The 26667-nt window shown below is 46.4% G+C and overlaps 1 protein-coding gene across 7 annotated transcripts in view; it reads right to left on the bottom strand.

Moving 5' to 3' along the window:
- ANKS1A (ankyrin repeat and sterile alpha motif domain containing 1A) overlaps nucleotides 1-26667 on the bottom strand; it is a 155025-nt gene that overhangs the window by 49438 nt on the left and 78920 nt on the right. For all 7 annotated transcript variants that reach the window (XR_016438972.1, XR_016438973.1, XM_090026110.1 and 4 more), the window contains one exon: nucleotides 6385-6451. Coding sequence is in view for 5 of the 7 variants with exons in the window: in XM_090026110.1 (XP_089882236.1) it covers nucleotides 6385-6451 (67 nt within the window). In the remaining 2 variants the exon portion in view is untranslated. The remainder of the gene's footprint in view (nucleotides 1-6384; nucleotides 6452-26667) is intronic.

Genomic DNA, 26667 nt, shown 5'->3' with positions numbered 1-26667 from the left:
TGTCCAGACTGCGCAAACCATTGCAAAGCGCTCACAGATACAGATCAATGAACACTTGGTTAGCCGCTCTCCTCCCCTCCTTTTTATTTTTTGGCCTATGCCACCCACCCGTTGCATCCAACCAAAGCGCAGGCTGGCTCAGAGAGCACATTTCCCCGCAAACCCCACCAGGAGATTAGAAATAAATTCCAATCCCAAATCCCGTAAAAGAAACAGGTAGCTATCTGAGGTGATAAGAGCTATACGGTTATCGGACAGCCCCAGAAGCTTTAATATATTTATCCTCAACACCACTATGAGAGAAGGAGGTGATGCCGGCCCTCACTTACAGATAAGGAGCTAAAGGCAGAGGTTAGTGACCTGTGCAAGATCACATGCATGTAGCCTGTGGTACAGCAGGGATTCAAATCTTCTCTCGGGTCCTGGCCTACAATGTCCTAAAACTGCTGCGACCAACCCTTCCCCTCCAAAATTGGTCAGACAGGTACAGTAATGCAGCTCGAGGAAAAAGGCTCAGAACAATATAGCTGCTGAGCAGGGCAACCTTGCTTTCAAAGAAAGCAAAGCAGTGACCAAGGGGTTGTAATTGCAATGGCTCTGATACTCTCAAATGTCATCTGCTTTCAGGGAGGTGAAGCCCAAGGAGAACCATGCCGTGATCTCTGCATATACAGGATGACCAATTTGGTATGGGAGACGTGCAGGATTCAGCGGGTACTGAACAGTGAAACTAAAAACCGCTAAGAAAAAAAGAGAAGATGCATCAAGGTATCTTTCTAGCTTAACCACCCCCAGGACAGTTCTGCTCATGCTTCCAGAAAGCAAGAAGCTGGCAACACATTTGCCAGGTCTCAGCAATTAAAGCTAATGGAAAGGTAGCAGGGGAAGAAAGGAAAGCACTCAGGAAAATTGCTGCAACTCTTCAGCTGCATGTCTACAGCAGCTGTTCCACACAGCAGGCTCCAGAACGAGGTATGGGGTAAAAATAATGCAGCTGTACATGTCTGCCTGCTCCTGAAAGGCAAGTGTCCATTTTTATTGTCTGCTCACTGCACAACAGTTGCTTTTGCTGAAACAAAAAAGAAAAGAAAAGAAAAAAAGTGGACCCCTCCCCCCCCTTCCTGTCCCCTCTGCATTAAACCTCTTCATTAATGATGTCAATCAATCAAACTCACTGCTCTGGCTAGACACCAGCTCAGTAAGGGGGCTGTCACAAAGGAAGATCCTAATTCGCTGCCACTGGATTATAGGGATAACAGGTTGCAGAGCTATTTGACTCCAGAGGCACGAGACCTAAATCAACAAACAGAGCATTTGCAGCAGACTTGGGAAAAACTGAGAACTCATAATGGACTCTTACCATGTCCATACAAAATCCAAGCACTGAACTCGTTCAAGATGAAGCTTACCAAGACAGATGCATTGTGCACACAAGATACTTATTAGTACCTGATTGGAGAGGAGATGGTATTGTTCTGGAAGCAGCACCTTGCCTTTGAGAAATGTAATACAAAAAGACTCGTTTTCATAGCCCCCTATTTGCTCTTCCAAAGAACTGCCCATCCATCACACCGCAGAAGAGGCCAACAGCACTCTCACTGATCCTCCCTCTGCACCCCTGTCCCACGCCATCCTGCAGGATGCCCACATGGTGGTCGCAGCCCCCAGCTCTGCCGGCTCGGCACGGGGCAGGGTGATGTGGGGGCAGCGGAGGAAGCCCCGGTGCGGGTGCTGCGTCCAGGGCCAGTACCTGCACGAGGCTGGGCAGGGAGCTGCATCCAGGGGTAGAGGCTAGTTTCCACGGAGACTGAGACCAGCCCCAGCTATACCCACCTCATCTGGGCTCCCACCACGGCCGCTGCCCCTACACCACTCTGCCCCATGCTGAGCCGGTGGAGCTGGGGGCTACTGTCACTGAGCAGGCATCCTGGGGTGAGCTGCAGGCTGGCACAGGATGCTCATGCCACAGCACTGCCCGCCTCCCTTGGCCCCGGTCTGGTCCTAACTGCTGCAAGTGGCAGTGTGGAGTCATCACCAGGTCCTCCCCCTTCCCTCCCCAACCTGCAGGCTGCACACCCCAGGCTGGGGGAGGGAAGCTAAGTTCCTCTCAAGTCTCCTCTGAGGGGCTTGCAGCCCTCCTCTCCCTGTCCTCCATGATGCAGCCCTCCAGCAAGGCCCGGCAGTGGCTTCCAGCTCTGCCCTGGCCCCATGCTGTCACTGCCCCAAGATCCCGGTCCCAGATGCCTGGGGAAAGAACTGTCCCAAAAAGGTGGACAGTGCCTCATCCTGATTTGTGAGGAAAATCACAGGGTGTTCATAGTGCTATGGAAGACTTTCCCCCTTCTGCCCCCTTGTTACCTTTTACATGCATCCTCGAAGGGAAAACCAAGAAAAGTACAGATCAGGGTCTTTTGCAAGGATAGTTAGCAACCAAATTGTTTAAAAGGCTTCTATGCAAAGATTGATATAACTGCAAAACGAAGTTCACCAGGTCCCCTCTACAGCCCCAAGCCATATGAGGTCCGACCATCTACTCTTGGAGCAACATATGAATCATGGGTCTGGTTATTACACTGATGTTTTTCTAGTCTTGGTCTCGATTCATGTCTGGCAGATATGATACTGTGTTGAACTTAGACAGCAGTACTCAACGGTGTCAATTTTGTATAAAAATAGGAACACTTCTATACAGTTTCTTAGACGGCATCCCAACACTGTAGCACCAGAATCACTAGTTCCAAGAGTTATAAACATGGCTGATGGCATCTTTTTTCCAGTATTTGCATCATTTGAGGAAAAGTGAGGCACTATTTGGTGCTAAGATTTCTTCCTTGTACCTACATGAGCCTCCTTTATTTTGGGAAAGCCAAGCAAGATCAAGCCAAAATGCACAGTCCAGAAGTTTGGTAAACTGGTGAGCTCAGCATCTAAGTACTGGAGAGAAACAAATAGAGAGCAACATCCCTGAAAGCCAGAGAAGCATAGATGAATTATTAGTGTATTAACAGGCAGAATAAAATAGTTACCAAGTTCTATCTGATTTGTAACCTTGACATGCATCCAAAAATCACTACTAAAGAGGGGGAGGAGGAAGAGAGATAATTAGATACTCTGGCAGATACAGCTGGTTTGCAAAGCGATAGCACCTTCGCATCACTCCAGGCACTCCGAGCTATTCACATGTGGACCTTCAAAGGCAAAGTCACCCGCAAACCTTACTCCAAGGACCCTCTTTCCCAAAACAAATCAGTAAATATTTTTAAATCCAGAAGTTTTTTCAAACAGCTTACACGAGTCTCCAGTCAGAGAACTCAGTCTAGGCAGTCTGGTTGCTGAAACACAGGACTGGAAAACGACATGGGTTCGTTGTCCCTTATGCAGCGGACTGCCACAGTGAACAAGACATATCCCTGATAGGGTTGGTGGATAGCGTTATATGCAGCCCATTGCAAGTCGGGTGCTCCTTCGCTAAGTGAGGAGAAGCTAAATTTAAGAGCGAGGGTAAAGATTTGAGCCCAAAGCCTGAAAATGAATATTCTACAGGCAAGGTTCTTTGAGTGGACGTGATATCTTTTATTAGACCAACTGAGTAGTTGGAAAAAGTTCTTAGCAAGCTTTCAGGCGCAGTCACCCTTCTTCAGGCGTAGGGAATCTCTGCTGGCCGGAGACTCCAAGAAATGTTTCTAGAGCAAACTGTTCCTTCTCAGCACTGAAAAAACAGTTCTGCATTTGCATTTTTGGCTGTGTGAAAGGAATGGAGATAATGGACCAGGAAACAAGTCACAAGAGGGAATTTTCTGAACCGTGGGGAGACTCCAACTTTCGCAGTAGAACTAACCGGGCTGCTATAGCTGGCTTGGAGTCTGAGCGCTCATGTTCCTCATCATAATCTTATTTAAGAGATTGATTTTCTTCCATTTAGAAGGGAGCACACTCTATGCTACATGAAGGAAGTCTGGCAAAGAAACAGCAGAGGGGCTGGGAGCACTTGCAGGAAAACACCCACCAGTCACAGCAGACTTCTCTCTAAGGTACCACATCAATAAAAGGCTGGAATAGAACAGTTTGGTGAAGTTTATACCACCATTGCCACATACAGGACCACGGACAGTAGGGTGCCCACGGGGAGGAGCGTCTTTGCCAGCACAACTATTCATGGGAAATGAAATAGTTTTGCCAGTGCTTAGGGGGCAGTTGCAGCCAACTGAATGGGAAGCGAACAGCTCAAAAGTGCATGTCAATCTGCTCAACACTCGAGCAATATGGAATGGAGGAGAGAAAACTGCAACAAAAGCTGTTTGAAAGGTCAGAAGCTGATCAACTTTCTTTGCTACTTCTGATCAGAGGGAAAAACTTGCTGCTGACAGTTAACTGAAACAATGAGAAAAGGAAAGCCATCCCCTGCCTATTGGGTGGACAGGGACTGAAGCCCAACCCAACATCAGAAACTTCTGGCGCTCTCCCGAATGTGGAAAAGGACATTGTGGTTGCATGTGCAAGAAGTTCTCACTACAGCCAGCATTTACAGACAAACTCTTTGGTGAGAGACTTCCCGCCCTCCCTCTCCAAGCCTTGAAGGGAGCTTCCATAACAAGGCAAAAGAAAACCAGGGAATGATGGACTAACAGGTACAGACCCACTGGGAGTGCTCAGTTCTTCTCCAAGGACCAAAGAGCCCCACACTTTGGTATCAAGGGTAAACTGGGTTCTAAAACTTCTCTCCCTACATATTTAAGGCAAAGGACCATGCTAACAAGACTGTGGTAGAGGCTTGTGAGACTTGCAAAAGGACATATGCACAGCTGCTCCAGCTCAAACTAACTGCTAGGAAAAAAGACTCAGCATTACCCAGAGGAATACTGAAATGGGAGCCAAGCATGTTTTGAAAGGCAGGAGAGAACAGCAAAAGTAACTGGTCTGATTTCCTCTCAGGATAGAATAAAATGAAGAGCTGGAAGAGCTGGAAAGCAGAAGAGCTTCTTGTTTCTGGGATTCTGGTCAAAACGTTTTCAACTGAGCTAGAGTTTTTCTTGAGTCGATTTGAGAAAGGTTGATCTTTCTCTGCCCCTTGACTCTGCCTGTAAGGGTGTCAGCATGCAGCTCGGGAAAGGCAACAGAGAAACCTTGGCAAGAGTCATACAATGGCTGGGTAGTTCTGACCAGATCCTGCTGCGTCTTTGTCTGATAGAGAAGGCTAAGTTAAAGTCAAGTGTTCTTTGTGCTGCCCTAAATTTCATTCATTTCCATTATTCCAGTCTTACAAAACAGTCACGGGAATGTACCACAGGAATGTACTATCTGCCTGTCCTTCTAATAGTAATTAAAATAACATACCTGTTTATGTGGCAGAATTTGGCAATCTGTGCTCCCTAGTTCACCCTTTTTAGTTAGTTACTTTAAAGAAGGCAGCCCCAAATGTATTAATCTTCTCCTGAGTTTTGAACCTTCAGATATGTCACATTATCAAAACATTCGCCTAAAATCATCAAGGTGACACCATTTTTTGCCCTCACTTTTTTTTTTTGCTTCTTAAAAGGTAAGTCCAGATTTTAATGCAACTACATGACTCTGGCAATGGGGCTTGAAAAACAACACTGAATATTACAAGATTTAGAATTGCAAGGGTAGAGAGGATTGTCTAGGCCAGAGGTGGCCAACCTGTGGCATGAGTGCTGAGTGGCATGCAGCATGCCCCTGTGGCACGAGTGCCCCTGTGGCATGCAGCAGATGGAAAAGGGGACAGGCAGCATGACCGCTGATAGACCAGAGAGCAGAAAACAAAGCAGCAAAGCCAGCAGGGAGCATGGCAAGGAAGCAGAAGGCAGAGCGGCAGATCAGGCATGGAGTGCAGGGTTTGGAGCAGAAAGCAGAGCAGCAACTTGAACTGGGAAAAGGGACCGGGGTGGCACGCCTACCAACAAGGTCACCCTCCACTGGCCTAGGCAACATTCTAGAGAGTCGTATGAATACTCTGCTTAACTGCCAGTCAATACACCAGAAACGTTCAGGTTGAACACCTGGGACCAGCCCAGCTTCTGAAGTCTCATCTCTGGTCTTCAAGTTAACAGGAGGGTCACTAATGAGTAAGGAAGGATCAATCTTCCCAAGGTTACTACCTCTGCAATACCTCCCCAGTGCCTATTAGACAGGAGATCATTATATGATCTAGCTGGGGTCTTACATGAAAGACAGAACCACCATATTCAGAACGAACGGCGGCAGTAGCACTACACTAAGAGCTCTATTATGTGACCTCTGTTTCTGTGCCTTGCTCGTTTTCCCTTCAAGGCGCGAAGGCAGGTTGAGAAAGCTGCACGCAAGAGATTCACCATCATGCCAGGCTTTTAAAAGCGTGCACACACACAAAAAGGCTGAGAACAGTACCTGAGATCTTTTGTTGTTCCTGAGTAAAGTCAATGCCTTCGCCAATGGAGCTCATTATTTTCTCAATCTGGAAATAAAAAAAAGACAACACTATTTTTAGTCATGGAAAAAAAAAAAAAAAAGACACGCAAGAGGCAGCATTGGGAGCCTGCCTGCCATGAACATGCTGATGGCACCTGGCTGACATCGGGGGGGGAGGGGCCCAGAACCCACCCCTCCTCCTCCTGCCTGAAAAGGCGTTTCACTGAAAAATTAATATAATCAAAACGATAGTGGTAGGGACTCCCCAAAACCAACCCCATCCCCCCCCACCCCCCCCCATTCAGTTCCTCTCCAACAAGGATCTACTGATTCCCAACCCAAGAGGAAGAAAAGTCCATGAGAGACTCTTCCATGAAAAGCACAGTTTTGCTACAGAATTAGGGGGAGGGGGTGCAAAAGGACCCCAACTGGGCACTGACAAACCTGCATCTGTCCTTCCCTAACTGCAAACAACGCCCGGAAATGTAGTTCACATTAATGCTTTCACAGCCTGATTTCACTCTCGGTATTTCTTTAGCATGCACGCTTTCCTCGCCAGGTACATCCTGCTCTTAAAATCATTTCTATTGACAGCAGAGAGGCACAGAAATAGGTGAACTCTGACATCGGCACTGTTTTACAAAAGCACCTGCATTCTGGGACAAAGGCTTTAACACTGCCTGGAAAACGGAAGGCAAGAATAACTTTTGCTCCTGAAATGAGCAGCTTTCAGAGCTAACAGCCCTAAGCAAACCCCAAGCAGCTGAAAACTATACTCCAAAAGGAAAACCCCCAAGAATACCTTCAATGCCAGGGACTTGCCTTCTTACTTTTTTCCCTTGAAGGTAGCTTTATTTGGCCCAACATTCTGGTTATGTACAAGTTAGTCAAGTCAACAAAAAGCCCCAACATAAATATTTTGCAATAATTTTCTTAAATGTCAACAAAAATATTTTAAGGCATAAACCCCTATGCAGGGTCTATAACCCAAACGTTGCTACTTCAAAGCTGCAGAGAGAACATGAAAGAGAAAAAAACCCCCCCACTCATTTTGTTGAGCAAAAGGGAGAAGGGCTCAGGGAGTTGTATGTCAATAAGCAACCTACATTACTGACATGGCAAAATGTCTAAGGCATAAGTAGCATAGGTAAGAAAAATCAAAGCAAGAGCTTGCTCTTACTTACAGCCTGCTGCTGTAGCACCAAAGGCAGAATCAAGAGGCTCCACCTTAGTTCAAGATGTGGATGTCCACTGCAAGCTTCAGTTTACGAAAGTGAACAAAACCCCACAAAAACACCCATCCCCAATGTGAGATTTCTGGTCAGAGGTGTTCTGAAAACGGCATCTTGGGTGTATTTTATTACAACTATTGTTTGTGAGCCGATCTCTGGACTTGGTCACCTGGCACTGGGGGAAAAAAAGCAGTCTTCTTTAAAATGACCATAAGGTAGCAAGGAAATCAGGTTCCCCGAATCAGGCACTTTTCCCCAGAGCTATGGAGGGGGCCTAAGCTTTTTGAAACAGCTGAAGGGGAGAAGATGACCTGCTTCTAATGCAGTTCAGTGCATGCTGGACGACCAAGTCCATTCGGCTTCTTGAAAAAAAGGATGTTTGCAAAGTCAGATCTCAAAAAAACTGGAAAAAAAAATCCAGTCCATTTGTGGATGGAGAATGGGCAACTCCTTTGTTACTTAAAACTGTCAGGGAAAAAGTCTTTTACGGATGACTGCGCGAATAGTAAGGACTACCAGGCAGAAGGATTCTCTGCACCTTGATGATAGGAACTTCCAAAGACTGAAGATAAACTAGTTTTGAATGCTGTAGATTGAGGAACAGTTTGAATACCAGCTGGTCAAAAACATTGTTAAAAAACTGAAATATTTAATCTACTTCCCTCATTCCCAAGGTACGTATATAGGAGACTACTTTCTCTGTGTAACGCAGGCTTTTAAAGACATCCTTTGGCTCGCGTGTCCTGAGACACTACTCTACGGCCTCTTCCTCCACCACAAGGAAAGAGCATTTATTGCTATTCGGCGCTGGGACATGTGTACCCTAAAGCATGACTTGAGCTGATGAGATGTATCCAGACCAAGAATGGCCGAGTAATGCTGCCAGGGATCACAAAACCTAGCAGACCTGACACAGTTTAGAGAAAAGTCCAGCCAGGCAAGCGTGTCAAGGTTACCATGGGCTCGTGACAATGAAAGGCAGCATCACTGACCAGAGCTTTTGTTCTGTGCGGGGCTGAGAGTGACAGAGACAGATGGAAGAATTGACCAAGCTGAATGCGGTATTCTGAAGCATGCAGATTTTTATTCACAGAAGACAAGGTCATTTACAACTTGATTCAGAACTGCAGACGGTTTGTACAAGTGATTGAATTTTCTCCCCTCACTGGGGTAGGTTGAAGGACCCTACAAAAAAAAAAAAGGCTCAGATTGAGCAATAGGGCAAAATGCCCATACAGATTTCAGTGGGCAAACAAAAGGCAGCCCTTTAAATGCCCAGCCACAAAAAAAAAAAAAAACACCCACATAGCAGACAGTGCAGTTCATCTCCCAACTGCTCAGCTCTCTGAAGTCTTTCTTCAGATAAAAATTACAGAACTTCTCATCATGTCATTTGATCTTGCTATTAAGGCTCAGACATTGTAGTTCAATAAGCAGTTCTGGAAAAGCAGCTTTGAGGGACAGAAAGGAAAAGATCTCATTGCTTTGGCTAACCCAGGGCCTCCATTTTAAATTGGCTGCTCTGCAGAATTGACAACAGAAATGCGGGATCAGCTCAAATGGAGCCAATTAAGAGAAAAAACCTGAATTTAAAACCTGCCTCCTGCCCCACCACGGAAATGCCTTGCAGGCTCAGTTCTTTCTTCTTTTAGTCACAGTTTGTAACTTTTTCCTCCAGTTGGGAAGGTTGAGGGGCACAAGGGCCTTCCACTCCCTACATACATCATTGCGCAGTGCTCCAAAACCTCCGTTTTCATCACACACACTCCAGCACAGTTGTGTCTGCCTGAGTCTGCAGACAACCTGGAAAGTAACTCAGTCAAGTGGCAGACAAATCTAAAGGTAATGGAAATGTCGATATCAACTGTCACTGCTGGAGTGATCAGCAGTGACACAACCTCACCCTTTAGAGAAGCTGAGCTGCCTCCCATGCTTTCCTCAGACCAAGTCCCCATTGTCTCTTGCCCCGGTGGAAAACAGCTCCAAATTCACCATACACTTCTGCATCACTGATTTAAGACTCCACGCGGAGAAGAAGGAACACGCGGGGAGGAAGCAAAGTCAGTCGACTGCCCAAATAAGTGCGGGGCTTACTGTACTGATCGTCTTATTTGCTTTCACATACTGCCACCGTCACCTCTGTGTTTAATTCAAAAGAACGCAACAGGATTTCCAGGCTGGTGCCAGAGAATTGAGAGATCATACTAGGTCCAGTTTGCTGTACGATACACAGGCCTTTGCCAGGTTTTTGACTCAAGGCCGTCTTGAAGGTCAGTAGGTTTGAGAGAGAGAGCATTAAGCCTAACTCGTATTAGGGTCAAATGAGCTTGTTTTGGAACATATTCTAAGCAAGAGCCACTGTCTTAAACCTACAGTCTAGGCTCTTTATTGGAAAGATGTTTACTTCTGCTAGTGAAGGAGCCAGAAAAGCTCTTTTCTTTCTCGCATGACCTTCTGGAGCAAGACTCCCTTGGCCCAAAGCCATCTTTTCCTACAATCAGCCGTCAACAAGGAAAAATTTGGGTGGGGATGAGGAGGAAAAAAGCATGTTTGTTCAAGCAGCCCCACCTCTCAGCCTGTTTTCCAGCAACAGAGGCAAAGTGCTCTGCACTGTGGAAGGACCTGGAGGGACTGCTGCTGACCAGGCTGGAAAGGCAAAGATCACAGCTGCATGCTGCTGAGGCAGACTCACACCCCAGATTTGCAGCCCCGCTGTCAGGGTACCAGACACACAGGTGAATGCCATCTGAACACAAACACAGCAGCACTGATGCAGTTACTGCTGTCATGCCCTTCGGACCATAATGAAAGCCAGCCTTCTGCCACTGGGTTCAAGCCTAAAGCCACTCAATCAACTAGGTAGGCTGAAGTCGCTCATTAGACCGCCGTTAGCAACCATGAGCAACGACCTGTTTCTCATGGAGGTCAAGCAATCCCCGTTTAATGCAAACTGGTCCATAAGTATACGGACTAAAGAAGTGAAACTAAAATTGCTGCTCCGTGAGAAGTGCCTGCAAAGCTTGTTAATTTTCCTTCCATAGCAGCGTTTGCCATTCATACAATTCATTACTGTTCAGGTGCTGCGTACTACTGTGGCAATACATTACTCTGTATAAACCCTGGGGGAACGTCCAGATGAGAGCGGATGTGGGCAGACCCGTCTGTGGCACCACAAGTGAAGGTGTCCTCCACGCTACTAATTAGCAGTGGGGGGCGAGGGGAGGGTTGACCCTGGGAGATCCCAGGACCAAAAAAACCTGCGCCTAAAAGAGTGGGATGGTGCACGTGGCAGCTGCCATCCAAAACCAGAGCCCGGCAGCTGCAGCTCTCAGAGGCCCCTAGGACCCCAAGTAAGGCTGCTGGGGCCAGCACAGTTGCTGGCCCATGCCACCCCTACCCCAGCCGGGGCAACGTGCCGCATGCCAGAACACGTGTAGCGTTCTCCAGGGACAAGCAGCAGCAGCAGCCGCATTGCGCTGCTGCTATTTGTTCCTGGGAAAAGGCATGTTTCCATTCACTGGGGTGCACCCTGGGAGGTCAAAACCCACCAGCTGAGAGTCACTTGACTCAATCCACAGATCACAAGACAAGCGAAGGTTGCATGCTCCACTCTCTCATTCCCTCCACACCCTTACTCCTTGAGTAATCCTGCACTTGTCCAGGGAATTAGACTAGATGACCCATGAGTTTCCACCCAGCCATCTGACTAAAGGTCAAATATTTTGTCAAGAAACACGCGCCACTAATTCACAGCAGCTTATCACAGGCACTTCTATAGTAACTGCAAGGGGGATTGTCAAAATCTGCACTCAAATAAGCGTTTGCCAGCCTAAGGAGGGTGAGAAACTCTGGATGAAATCATCCCCAAGTCATGTCAAGCCATACACCACCCAGCCCCGTTCACTATAGCATAGGCAGAGCGGTGCCAAGGCTCAACTGCGCTCCAAAAGCACCAGGATCAGAGGCGCGCTGGAGAGTTTCTGGAAGTAGCACACAGCAAGGGAGTTTAAGGTTGTTCTTTGCCAGTAGTAAATTATTTAACACAAATACTATGTTTAAACATAGTACAGCAGCTAAGACTTAACTGGTTTCAGCCTCAGCTCTGCGCTCCCTGGTTTGTTCTGGGCTAACCTGCCATGGCCTGCCCATGAACCCTGGTCCTGTGTCTAACTGGTAATATTACATCCACAGGGGCATCATTAGTTCTCCTGCTTCTGTCACCAGTGGTTTACCTCTTTGTCCTGTTGCAGACAGGACTGCCCCTTTAACGGGCAAGAGATCAGGGATCAAGAGATCAGCCTGTCCCCAGTTACCAGGCCCAGCTGGGAGGGGGCCAATTGATTAGAAACCCAGCAAGTAGCTTTGCTGGACACGAAGGGGTCTATAGGAGGAAGACAGACTCCCCCAAAACCTGGATGAATTCAAGGGAAGAAGCCTGTGGGAGCTGTAGCCAAGGGGGACCACAGCAACATTTTGTTCAATAAGGCTTGCCCAAGAAAGTCTTGGGAGTGGCATGGAGTCCTCCTGGGGCTGGGAAGACAGGCCAGGGGCTCCCAGCAGGGAGGCAACTCCTCATATCAACTGAGGAGTCTGCTGCACCACAGAACCCCATCAAGAAACTGAGAAAAGAAATGGGGGGGTTGATTAAAACAGAAAATTTTGTATTTGCTTGCATCAGCAGAAGACAAGCTAAGCTAACACTCAGCAAAGGACACCCCTGCTGCTGCAGTCTGGTCCCCCACCAACCGGATGTTTCACAGGAGGCAAAGTATAAGGTGCACCTTACAGAGTCACTTATCCTGTCTTCTGCCTAACTTTAGATTAACACAGCTAAATGCCTCTTTCTGCTCATGGGCGTTTCACAGTAGGCTCCCATCAAGACCATTCCCTTACTCTGCAGCATTCACAGTGCAGGCATTAGTGGTCAGCAACCAACACTAAGCCCAAAACACTGCCCTGCTACAGATGTGGTCTTGGATGCGACTGTTCATCCCTCACCTAACAGCCACTGAGGCAGCCTCAGGAAGAGAGAAGCCTGCCCAGGGTAGATGCACAATGTGCTATTGCCAAGTTAGTGGCAGTGCAGATCTTCAAGGGACCTGCGAGGTGCACATGAACCAGGTCAGCCCCCAGTCCCCTCGGAGGCACTACTCTGCAGTCTGGTACAGCCAGCACTTGGCTTCCAAACTGCTGCTTCTATGGACACAAAGCTGCAGCATTCACCTGCACAATATCTGAATTTTACCCACAGAGCTGGCACCACACTCCAGAGCCAGGCGGTCCATTTATCCAGGATCCATTAAGGCAGGTGCACTAAGAGGCCACAGGCTCTTTTAATCATCAAGAAGGAGATGGCCTCATGCAAGGTGGGCTGTCCATGGCAACTCATCAGCATGCACAGGAAGGACACTTTATTCATAACGCAATGAATCAAGCGGGGACTCAATAACCCCTGCCACTAAGGGTCATCTTCAGCGGCTGCAACCTCCTACCAGAAGCCAAATAAAACGCGACCCATGGTTAAAAGCCCTCAGATCTGTCATCTGCCCAAACCTGGAAGCATTATGCTCAATCTTTGCTTGTGGCATTAGTAATTCCCAAGGACATCTCAAGGTTATCCAGAGACAAACGGCATAAGCCTTTCCACCAGCCTGGCCAGTTGCTGTGAGTTATGGTTTTAGATGCTTACGTGATCCCAAAGGGTTTGCAAAGCAGGAATCCTCCACCCACAGAACAATGGACAGTTAAAATAGGCAGCTGCTTTTGACACAATAACAATCCCTGCTATTCTCTAGCACTCCAGCCACTACATACACCACACCCCTTGAACAAATGTAGCCAACACACAGAGGCCCTTCCCTGCAGGATGCAAGCCCAACAGAACTGCTCTGCTTATGGTAAATGTATTTCCCGCCCCCAGCTGAAATTCAGAAGTCTGCCAGAAAGGTATAGCTTGTATAACCTAACTTGAACCATTTCTGAGAGACTAACTAAGCTGCTATTTCAGCTAACGTTTCCATAAGCCATTCTCCCCTGCTCCCTCCCCAATCCCTTGTACAAACCTCTGCTAGAAAAGCAACCCGTTAGAGACTACAGGAGTCCTGGTAATCACGGCCGGCTCAGAGCTCTCATCTGGGCTTGCCTTGGAAGTGGACACTAAATTGCATCATTTTAGAGCAGGGATGCCCCTGAAAAGGACTGCTGAGCCACTAGGTAAGACTATAAATAAAAAAAAAGTATTATTAGGCCTCCCCACCCTTATAAAATTATTTTCTTCCAAAATAGTAAATGAACCTCACCGTGCATAAGGATCAAGTGAAGAAAGAATCAAGAATGGCACAGGCAGCCCCGTTCTCTGGTAACACTACAGAGATAGTAGTTGAACACATCAGCCGTCAGGCCTGTAATCAAACCGAGCCAGTACGGTCAGGATTTAATATCTGGGTCTCGAGGTGCCAGATTAATTCAATTTAAAACCTGGTTTGCCACCCAGGTCCAGAGGTCATCTGCACACTCTGACCCAAGCATGTTAAATCTCTCTGTTTAGAAATTTAGTGTAAGCATGTGGTTAATTCTACAACCTCCCCACACAGTTATCACCAGGGATCCGGGTTTTCTGTCCGCCATGGAAAGATGCAGTAAGCCATGGATGTTCTCATTTTAAGGAATAAAACAGATTTTCTCCTTTAAAGGAGAAAAAACACGGGAACCAATGACTTTCCCCTTGCAGGCTGGCACAGTCCTGGCCTGCAAGGGGTTGGAGGGAGCAGGAGGTGGGCACCATGTGCATGAAAGTGCTCACACATGCATGTGGCAGCCAGGGTGGGGCTGCCCAGCCAGGGTGGTGCATGCAAACTTGGGGTCCAGGGTCAGGATAAAAATGCATGGCTGCAGGGCCTGGCTGAGGAATGGGGGACAGAGCCACGGGCAGCTCGTCCAGACAGTGGTGGGGTAGCGTGCCCCCCAGATTTGCATGTGGGGAGGGGGCAGATGCAGGATGCCCACTGTGGGCTCAAGGCTCCCTGCCCTGCTGCCCTTCTTCCCGATGCCTCCCCAGCCCAGCAGGCAGGACCTGGTGCAGCAGGGCAGAGAGGGGTGGGGAGGCTCGGTGCTGCAGGCGGGAGTCCTGCATTGCTATGGCAAAGCATGCGCTGCCTGCCTGCCTGGCAGCAGCGGGGATGGCAGTGTGAAGCTCCTTCCCCCGCTACTGCCAGGTGAGCAGGGGGGGCATCATCATGGTGGCCCAGGGCTCCTGGTGGTCGCACTGAGCCTCCCCACCCCTCTCTGCCCTGCTGCACTGGGTCCTGCCTGCTGGACAGGACACTACAGATTTACACCCCACAGTGCATTGAGGCCCACCTGCCTGCCCCCAGCCTTCTAGGACTCAGGGATGGACCCCAGTCTTGGGTCACGTTTTTCAATCAACAATCAAACTCTTACATAAAAACTACGCCCCTTTTAATCGAGCATACTAATGAGAACATGGGAAAGGGGACAAGAGAGCAGACCTGTTCTCTCTTGTGTACGCTCTCCTTTCTGACCACCCCCTCAAGGACAAGCGGAGGGGAAGCGAAAAGCCACTGTTTTGCAGAGAGCTGCAAATGCACTGGGGTAATATCGTTTAGGGCAGCTATGGCTGTGCAACGGCCACCTTCCCAAAGTACCAGCTTTGGTCTTCTTGCTCAACCAGCTTGAGTGCCTAACGCAAAGAAAGGGTCAGAAAGGCAAAATCTCTCATACCACCTCATCTGCCCTGAATTCCTTTAAAAAGTCTTGCAACCTCAACAGCGGGGCCCTGGCCGGTGACACTGCTGTCCCCTGATCAATTCCCTCCGTTTTCAAGCCTCCTGCCTTTAAAATTCCCCATCACCACCGTTTCAGTGGCCTCTGGAGTCAACATGAAATTGGAGCAAGGCGGCTATGAGCACAAGGGCTACAAAAACAGAAGCACAAAGCAATAATATTACCTTCATCCACACTTATGACAATCTAAAATTTAATAAAAATATGGCAGGTACAGTACAAGCAATTTATTTCTGCCTATGTCTACGTACATATTAGCATGTTATAATGACACCCTCCAGCACCGGTATAATTAAGGATCTACCAAGATGTCTTTTAGAAAATCCTTATTATCTGCAGTCCATAACATGTTTATATAAATACATTCGTGGCTGAAAAGCTCAAGCTCTAGCCCTGGGCAGCCTATTTTACTTGTAAACGCCACACACAATGCTTGGTTTAAAAGGCTTCATTGTCTTAAATTTATATGGATGAAAATAAGTGGCCAAGGATATGATTTCATTTTTGAACAGCTATACGCTCAGGACCCAGGTGAGATATATTTTTTTTTAATATAAAATAAAGTTGTGAAAGCAGCCTGGCCTTGTTTTTAAAATCTGAGAAAATAAAGCGTACTACCCAGTACAAGCTAACCAATTTTACTGCAGTTTGATGGGTTAGCTGAAGCAAACACTGGGGAGCAAGTAAAAGGGTATCAAGTCTTCAGTGAACAATTAAGCGTTAATGCCAGGGTAACACAGCACTGCTCTGGGATGGATAGATTATGTACAACAGCCAGAGACCCTTAGATTTACAACATGGTACATATACCAGAGATTCTCAGCCAGGGAGCCACAGCACCCCAGAGTGCCATGAGATCCTTTTAAGGGTGATGAGCAGTATTATACACTGCACACATATATATACATACGTGTCTGTAGTGTATAATACTGCTCATCACCCTTGAAGTGTGCATGTGTGTGGTATATAGTACTGCTCAACACCCTTAAAAGGTTCTCATGGCACTCTGGGGTGCTGTGGCTCCCCGACTGAGAATCTCAACACACACACACACACCCCCCCCAAATAGGAATCTAAAGGGTCAAAAGCATCCTCATCTCTTATGGGCTTTCTGAATGTTTAGCAACAGAAAGCTTGCTCTATTAGCTTTCAGACTATTTTTGACAATAGGAAAATAAGAGCTGCTATGTTCAGAGGGGTGCCTTGACTCTAACAAGGTGGAGAATCACCCGTTCATACATTAGCTATCCTAGGTGACGAGAAAAAATATCCTTATTGAAGACCCAGCTTCACTCATAACACCCAATACTTTTATTCCATTTTTAAGACTTGCATCTCAAGCAGGTACGGGGCTTCTGGAGAACTTGTGCGATTGGATCTTTTGTCACCTCCAATTGCATATGGATTTTCTGGCAGCAAGTAACAGCCAAGTAATATATTTTAGGGTTGGAGGGAAGAAGAAAAAAAAATGACCTATTGGAGCAAACTTTAGAAACACTTCTTTGCTAGTTGGTGAAATGGACTCCAACCTATAAGGGGACATGACTGTTTTGGGTGACTCGTGGGGGTCAGAAGAAGCTGCTGTAAAACCTGAGCTGCCACACCTCCCTGATTATCTGAACTGCTGCTATGCAAGGTTGAGACCATATCAAGAGTGAAGCATTTGATTGGCTTTGTAAACATTGTTGGAAACATTGGCTCCAATAACTTACATCCTTAACAAACCCTACAATATTGACATCTCACTGCTCTTTTACATGCTTCCCAGTACAGGGATGGTCCTACTGGTTTTAATACGTTTCCACAACACAGTCAGATAAAAGGTGGCAGCTCTCAAGCTTCTGTGGTTTTAAAGAGGGAGCCCCCGCTTTGTAACCGAATGTGGACCAACCTCTAGCAAAACACCTGGTGGAACACCATCAAGAATAGATTCAGCTGGCACGATCCTGATGGCAGCTAGCAGCACACAAGAGCGAAAAGTCAGTTATTTTATTGATGAGCAAGAGCTGAAGGGACAACCACTCCAGATGTGCAAAGTGAAGACATTCCCTGTGCAGACGACAAATATCTACCGGCCATATTAAAAGAAAAAGACTCAAACTCACTCATTCAAGAAGCAACAAAAAAGTATTAAAAAATAAATTAAAATGCACTGGCCAGAGAACAGATTAAGTTTGAACACCTCCATCCAACAGTGAAGGGTACTCTAGAAATATGCACAACAGGTTTACCCAAAATCCTTTAAAACTGCACTCAGAGTACTGTATATAGCGAGACATTTATAGCTTCCACAGCACATGGATCAAAATCATGCCAACAGGGCCAAGTCCTTGTTGTGTTGGATCTTCTTGATTTCAGTATGTTTCAAGTTCTCCACGTGAGTGACCCCTTAACTACGAATTCCCCTGACCATCAGGTATAATCCAAAATTTCCTGAGTTCTGTTCACTCGCATTTATTAGCTTGGTGTATTAGAACATTCTGTTAAACACATTGCTAAATATCAGAAGATAGGTTGCAGACGCAGGAGGACCTGGACAGGCTGGAGAGCTGGACCGGAATCAGATGAAGTTCAACACACAGAAGTGTAAAGTGCTCCATGGGGAGGGGCAAACAATCCTCAACATACCTACAGGCTCGGTGGTGATAATTTGACTCACACCACAACCAAAGGGGACCCAGGGGTAGTGACTGACCATCGCATGAACATGAGCCGGCAGTGCAGTGCTGTGGCCAGCAGGGCCAACACCACGCTGGCCTGCATCAACCAGTGCATCTCACGTAAAACTAAGGAAGTGATACTTCCACTCTACTCAGCATTGGTCAGGCCGCAGCTGGAGTACTGCGTCCAGTTCTGGGCACTGCACTTCAACAAGGACGTGGAAAAACGTGAGAGGGTCCAGAGAAGAGCCACCCATATGATCAGGGACTTGCAAGATGAGCCATACAAGGAGAGGCTGAGAGACGGGGGCCTCTTCAGCCCACAGAAGAGAAGGCTGAGAGGGGACTTGGTAGCAGCTTACCGCTACATCAGAGGAGTGCATCAAGAACTTGGTGAACAGCTGTTCACTATGGCAAAGGAAAAAATGTTAGGCACAGGTGCTTTATCACCAGTAGAAGGAATTAATTTCATATATACACACACACACAAGCCTCCGTACTGCATAACCAGACCTCAAAATATAGCCAACCTGAGGGGCCTTGAATGTATTGCCCCCTCAACCTTCTCTATAAGCCCAAACTATGGGGAAGTCAGTGTTACCATCACCAGGGCTGGGTGAGGATGTGAACATCTCTGGCTTTTCTGTCTTGCTGGATGATGCAGGATTTCAACTGTCATCAGAATATGTCTATGGAAATACGACCTCAAAGTTCATCATTTTGTGTATTCAACAAGTATACAGTAGGCTTTCCTAATAGGAAACTGGCAGTACCAAATTTTGAAAACTATTGAAGAATTTAATGCACGAGGCAAGAGTGTGTGTGGGTCATAGTTTTATTAATATGAATAGAAATTCAGAAAATAAGCGTTGTCCAACCAATACATACTGTGCTAACTATTCAAGCCAGTAGCCATATCCTCCTCTAGCAGCATTCCTACTCCAAGCATGGCTATGCGTGGACCCAGTAGATTTGTCAGTGACTTATTTCAGTGCATCCTCCAACTGTTCATTAGCGACACACAAGCACTCTTTCTGGTTTAATATGGTTTCAGAGAAACTCATTTGGATCAGGGTCAAGGGACTGTTGGTTCATATTACCCTGCAGTTTGTGCTTCTATAAGAAACACAAAACATAGAGCCTGAACACATGTCAAAGAAAAGGAATTTGTAATAAGGCTTCAAACGTCAAAGTCAATGCAGTGGATTCACAATTTCAGACCCCACTGTGAAACTCGGCTGAAAAGAGCTTCTGTACTCAGGCAGATTGGGCCTGCCCTAGTAAAAGCGGTAAGGCAAGCTATGGAGAGAGACAGACAGAGGTCTCCAAGTGAGAACCTCTCATTAGCTAGCCCTTTGAATTTCCTGGCAGCTTTAAAATACATTTCACATTTTATATCGTGAAGAATTTCAATGCATTTTATAAGCTGTGCTCTTACATTTCAGATCACCTTTCACCCAAAAAGGACTTAAAATGCATCCTGTAGTCTACCAATTTCTCATAAAGATTGTATCCATTTCTATATTTGTTAGAGCAAGGAGCATAACAGGGCTCCAAAACTTATTGGAACCCCTGGGCACAGTCACCATGTAAACAGCAATCGGTTCAGCTACTGAAATGCCTCTGGCACTGGGTAACAAAGCACGTCGCAACCCTACAAAAATACTGCAGACAGGAAGGAAACAGTGAAGTGATGCTACAGAGGAAAATTAAGATATTTAAAAATGTAATTAAAGAGGAGAAACTTAAGGAAGACTTAAACATCCCCGATGAAGACAGAAACGTCACAAAACCATTACTGATCCAAAATCTGGCTGCATAACTTTCAAAAAAAAAGAATGCTTTTGTTAGAGAGCCTGCACAATTTACATGAAATGCAACAAAAGCATCATATTTCACATAACTGTGTCACTATGCTATTTAAACGTTTTCAAGTGCCATCCTTATACAAGCAGAGTAGCCAATGGACTGAAATGGGGACCTTATTCTAGTGTAGTGGATCTATACAAGCTCAGACACATGTCCAGCTTGGTGCCTGTGATCGATGACCTATAAGCAAACACAAGGGAGGAAGAACAGGAGTCACTGTACATTTACATCACATCCTTGTGAACATGTAGATGGAATACCTCGAGGCAGACAGCAGCTAATAAACTGCAATATTCAACAGCTTGTTTTAAAAGCCCAGCTGAAGAAGAGAGTTACCAGTGACACTTGTTTACTGGAATGATTTAAAGAATTAGCAAACAGTTTCTACATCCAAGCCTTGCTGCCAAATACGGTCATGCAGCATTTTTGGCGTTACTGGCTTTTCTGACGGAAACTCTAGCGCACCTTTATCTACCAAAAGGAGATGTTTTGTTCAAAGCTCCAACCCTTCCCGTACTACAGTTTGCAAAGGTCTCTCATCAGTTAGGGGTGCAGCTCCAGGTGATCGCCTTGAGCTTTATAGTTCAGGTCAGTTCCATCTCCAGTTCTCCCTCTCCCTTAATATTTTAGCCCAGCATTTCTCAACCCACGGGTTGCAAGAATACACAAAAGGGTCACAAACAAACTTTAAAACTGGGTTATCCTTTAAAGGAGAAGAAGGTGGGAAACGGTGGCTTTTTCCATGCAGGTTGTGAGAGTTCCAGCCTGCGAGGGGCTGCTTGGGGGTCCCCCTGCCCCAAACACCTGAGAGCTGGGGCCTGGGGGTGGAGGGCAGTGGGCCAGGAGTGAGCGGCACTGGGTCGGGACTGGCCATCGACGTTTACAAATGCATCCTGGTACAAAAAAGGTTGAGAACCACTGCTTTAGACAGCAGGGACCTATCCTGAACTGTCAAGAGTTGCACACATGCAGAGCAAGGCATCCCACTGAGCTCCTTCAAACCTGGGACCTGCATTTCCCTCTGCCTTGATTCAACGGAGTTCAAGTTTGCAGGAACTAAGTAAGGAGGGCTTAATACCGACTGCTTTAATAGCTTGTTGAAATATGCTATTTTAATAGGTGTGGCACCCCTGTGCTATGGGAGTTAGATATCACCCCCCCACTGAAGAGGAAAGCTACTTTTTTCTGAGTCCAAGGAATGAAGAACTCCTGCCTTTGGAGACAAAAGGCAAAAGTTCAGGGTGGGTAAAAATTCTCAACTCTAAAAGCAGGAAAAACAAGAGCAAACCTTGCGATCTGGAAGTAATAAAATAATCAAATCAGCAATTAACTGACTTGAGAGACTCCAGGACATGCCTGTTTTATCATAATAAAAAGATACTGGCGGCACCGCTTTTTTTTTTTTTTTAAACCAGAACTACAAAATATTTCAGCATCTGAAATGGATAAGGTGTGTGTGTGTGGGAGGGGGGGACGGGACGAGTGAACAACTGGAATGAATCTTTAGAAATTAAAACCGGCACAAAACAAATGACAAAGGCTAGAAAACACGCCAAGGATATCCGAGTTGGCAAACACACCCTGCCTGGCACTGCAATTTCAAACAGGGCAGATTAAAACATTAAAATTTAATCACCAAAACCAAAAACTAATTAAAAACTTTAGGAAGGAAAAAAAAAACTGGTGGAAATGACTCGGAAGACTTCTGGCCCTTAAACTCAAAAGGACGTTTCCTAAGACTGTCACCAGAGGCAGGACCAGGTATTTGAGGGATGAATGCATCAGGACGGAGCACACTGCCCATGCTCCAGTGCCAAGGAATTTAGCAGTGTATGTACACACATCAGTTACGGATGCAATCTGAAAACCTCTTCCTGTGTGTTTTATGCCGTTTGAAAGATGAAAGTAGTTTTTTTTATTGTCAGATTTCAACTTGCACTGTTTGCACTTAATTGGTGAGCTACAAAAACAAGGCCACAAGGGAGAAGCCACCAAGGCCACGAATCACTCAGCATGTCGGAAATACAACGTTAAGCCTTAAGATGTCACTTCGCTAACCACAAAAGAACTAGTTCTCCTTTTGCAGGTTTTATGGAAAAAATATCTGCAGCTGAACATTTACACTCTTTTGGGAGCACTTTAATGAAATGGTGGGTTTGAGGCCGAATTTTTAAAACATGCACGTTTCCAGGCAATTGTTTTGAATCTGCAGGACTTCATTAAGGCCACAATTCACCTTGCTATTTAAGTACATGAACAACCCTACTGATGTTAATGGGACCTGCGTGTTTAAAGTCACTGGCCAAGTTGATATTGGTTTTATCTGACCCATGATCTTAGATGGATGGAAGTTGCTATGGATATGCAACAATTTACTCCCAAATATTGATACTAATGTGACGCCAACCATAAAAAAATGCTGAATCAATAGATTCAATATCTGACCTACAGTGACCGAGATGAGAGCAGTCATTTAACTTGAGAGGGTAATATCAAGCTCTGCTCCAATTAGTATTTTGTAAGAGAGAGGGCTGGATGATGACTGTCCAGTGCCATAATTTGATATGAAGTATTCATTACTTCACCAGCTAAATAATTCACTCTCGGGGAAAAAAAAAAGTGCATCAAAGTGGTTTTTGCCTCATAAATCTCTGTTGGACGGTGCATTTCCTTTTCTCCAGAAAGGCTAAAATAAAATGCATGTTTTATTCAGGTCTCTCTTAACCTCCCCCAGAAAATAAAACAAAATTTTATCTCTGGTTAAAAGGGCTAAAAACAGAACACAACACAGCCACCTCGCTTTTCAGAGATGGTGCTGGGATCTTTCAGCACAAAACTTGATTAGAAATTCAACACAGGAACCATTTACCCGGTGCTACATTCAGGGCAGAGCTGGTTCTAGGCTGCTGCATACATGTTAAAGGCCACATTTTTGCTTGCTGAGCTGCACCAGCCCCAGAAGCAATAGTTCACAAACACTGTAGTGCATTACTGTGGTACCACAGCCGTGTCAAGAGCTGACAGGCTTCATGCTAAGGAATAAGGTACCAAAACTAGTTCAACCACACTGGGATTTCCTGATCAGTCACATTTACTACCGTGCATCTCTGATAATTAGCAGCTCCGAGAACATGTGGTCCAGTCTGGTCCAGCACGACCCATCAAAGGGCACTTGGTAGGGTGGATGGTAGTTGGCTTGTCCTAACAGAGTGACCATTCACAGCGCATGTGGAGAGAGGGGAAGGGGTTTTAATCTCTGGTTGTAATGGTAATTTGTCTTACTGGTAATGATAAAGGTGCTTATGCCTATGCATGGCTATGCACTTAAACATTTTCACCTTTTGTTTTTAACACTGTGATAATGAAAGGTTTAAAGAAACACGCTCAAAAGGCAACAAGACGTTTGACCAAGGAGCTTCCTCTCCAGCCCTGTATAGAAAGAGTCAAACCTTCCAGACTAAAGATGTGGTTCCATGGGAAGCCAATTCCACCGGGGAATTGTGCTGCCTAAACCAGGAATAGACATCCTGGCTGTTCCTTACAAAACGGGATGTACTTTAGAAATCAGGCGTACCAAGAATTAAATTTACAAAACTCCAAATGTTAAGCGCTACTGACCTTTTAAAAACGGCCTGAAGCTTGACACAATTTAAAGCACAGAACATGAGCAGTTTTTCACTTGTTCAGACAGGTCGATCCATTGTCCTGTGTTGCGAATGATTAATTTTTGCACCCTGGGACTGCGGCGGAAGCTGTGTTTTATTTTAGGCACATGCCTGAGAATACGCAGGTTAATCGCTGTGGAAGAATCCAGGCTGCCTCCACACTGAGTATGTCAGCACAGCTGGATACTGGCTGTTCCCCAAACGTCAAGAAATCCGAGTCTGTCTATCCCAGGCTGCACTGGTTACAAGTACAAGGGACGGATGTTAAAGGGAAGACAGGAGATGCAAATTCATTTCAATAGGAGGAAGCATGGAGGAGCTCTGTTACGGAAGGCACAGGCCCTGGACCTTACTAGCAACGTGCGGCTGCCTTCATTTTCTGGCGCTTTGCTTGGTCCATGTTGCAAGTGCCCCAACCAATGCGGATACTTCCTCTGGTGCTCAGACACTATCCCACAAACTAATGGCTCTCACCATCAGGACTGTCATTTTGATAGTCCACGTGGGATTTTTCATTTCATCCCATTTCTCCTAGCTTACACTCCACGTGACATTTCACCTTACACCTTACAGACAGGGGACATTTTGTAAGGCCATCCAAGCAAAAGCTGGAGAGATGGAAAGGGCCTGTTACCAAAAGCCACTCTCTCTTGTCAATGCAGGAGGATTCTCTACAACATGTTTCATGCTGTCTGCTCAGGTCCACCTTCCTTCACTTCCCCTGGGAGGCTATTCCCCAGACTAACAGATCTCACTGTCCAGAAGCTTTTCCCAGTAGAGCTGGGGCAGCCAGGGCTGAATTCGTGCCATCAAGTCCCACTTAGTCTTGGTCCATCTCAGCACAAGCCAGCGGAGAAGATGGGGTGGGGGAGAGAGGAAGCTGCACCACCACCTGGGGGAAGTATCTGAGATAGTTGCAGACACATCGGTCTCTAGAAGAGGACACAGGATTGGTAAGCAAGCCATCTGCATTCTAGTCTAATTCTCTGGGACCTCGGGCAAGTCACTTCACCTATCTCAGTTTCCCCCATAGCGTAGATTGGGAAGAGAATAATTATTCAAACATCTTTGTACAGTGCTTTGACACTGATAACCTAGGAAGGGCTTCTTAGTGAAGTCGAAAGAAGCTTTAAAGTTTTCCTCGCTCTACTGGAACAATTAAGTTGCTTTCCTTGCGCCTAGCCTGCTTCCCCAGGCACCAGCCCAGTGCTCCTCTTGGGGAAAAATGTAAAGGATGAGCAGTCACATAACGCTGCCAGTAGTGCAGCATGCAGTGGATGACTACTGCTTCGAATAAGTCACGGGAAGGAGAGGTTTGCATTACTGCAATGTCACACCTGACTCAAAAGAGGCGGTATCCTCAAGTTAAGGGGGCCCCTTTTAAAATTCCTCCCACATCCTTTTCCAGGATACGAAGAAGAAAGCTGGGACATAAACACCACTGGAGGCTGAAAACAGGCGCAATCCTCAAGGGAGGTCCTGTATTTGGTTCAAGTACAGGAAGCTTCTGTTCCCAACCCTTTTATGATACTACATGCTTGAGCGAGAGAGCCTGGGCACAGCTTGGGTCCTAATCAAGCAAAGAAAACAAGGTTCAACCCGGATTTGCTGAAACATCATCAGCAAGCAGCATATTTAAGCACAGTGTGCCCAACAATTCACTACAGAGGTACTTTCAGGCAGCTTAAGCCAGAGTTGACTCAAATGGTTCAAGATGTTATTGATCTCGCCTCTGTGCCCCACAAATCATTCCCCTGTTTGCTTCCTAAGGAAGCTGCTATAGCCCATTGCCATAAGGGCTGCTTGAAAGGCGTCTTCTTCCCAGAATGAAAAGCTCATTCTTTTGGCAAAGGAAATCACCACGTCCTCAGGGTAGGAGCCACTTAAATAGAGACAGTTGTCACCAGTGTCCTTAGCAAAGAAACAACAACCAGGCAGCTTTTAACCCACAAATGTCATGACAGCGTTTTGGGAAGGAGAGCTCTCCTTCCTCGCTGAGAAACGCAAAGGAAACGGATTGCCCAAGGTCATACAAAAAAGTCAGTGGCAGAGCTGGATGTAGACCAGAGATTGCGACACCAAGCCTCGGATCTCATCTATTAGACCATACTTCCTCCCACAAAGACTCTCTGCTTCAATTTACACATTGAAAACCTCAGTAAATCGGCCATGATGGAGATGGGAGGGAAAGTTTACGTGTCAATTGTTTCCTGAAGGCTGGTCTAGTTCTGCCATTACGGCCATGTCAGTTGGGGCATGCAGGTGACTCGTAGGAGACCCCTCCATGCCTGCAGCACCTCCAAATATTGCTCAGGAAGAAGTTCAGAGTGGGAAAGGGAGACCTGTGATAAGTTAGCGACGTCGGTGGCATTCTGAGTGCTGCTGTCTCGATTCTCTCCAGTGTTGCTGGGATGCTGCCTGGGAGGTGGCTCTTGTAATAGCCAAATCCACTTTTTCTTCTTATGTGGGATGGCTATCACCAGGTCTTTTTGGTAGCAGGTTTGGGTCAAAGTAGGTCTCTCCAGGTTAATCTCTCTTAGCTTGGCAGCAAAAGTAAGTAAGTATGTCCTGTTTAAGCTGATCTATTTACAGAGTTCTACACAAGCCTTTATTCCATCTGCTATTTAGCCCTCCTGTGCCTGCAGAGACCCAGTGATACCAAAAGCTTGTCTGAACGTATCCTAACCATGCAGCTGATCCAATAAAAGATATCCCCCACAAAAACTCCCGCTTCTCTCATCTCCTATTCAAAGAGTTTGAGATCTCTTCAGACAAAAGGCACTGGATGAACATGCAACCATTATCATTTTGGAGGATCTGCCTGAGCATAAAGGGGGACCTTAAAAGCAGATGTGCAGAGAGAGTTAAGGAGCTGTTCTGCAGCCTAAGAAGGGAGGGAAGAGAAATGGCAAGAGCAAACATGGCCCCGAAACTGGGTTGGCAGCCCCGGCCTCCCTGCCTCACACAGAAGGCACCCAGTTCCCCATTCAGAAACACAAACAGTTTATTCTCCTATGCAAAATTCATAGCATG

Source organism: Crocodylus siamensis, chromosome 13 (assembly GCF_052110815.1).
Source record: "Crocodylus siamensis isolate JL-2025a chromosome 13, ASM5211081v1, whole genome shotgun sequence".
Taxonomy (NCBI): domain Eukaryota; kingdom Metazoa; phylum Chordata; order Crocodylia; family Crocodylidae; genus Crocodylus; species Crocodylus siamensis.
This window is presented reverse-complemented; position numbering and strand designations above follow the sequence as displayed.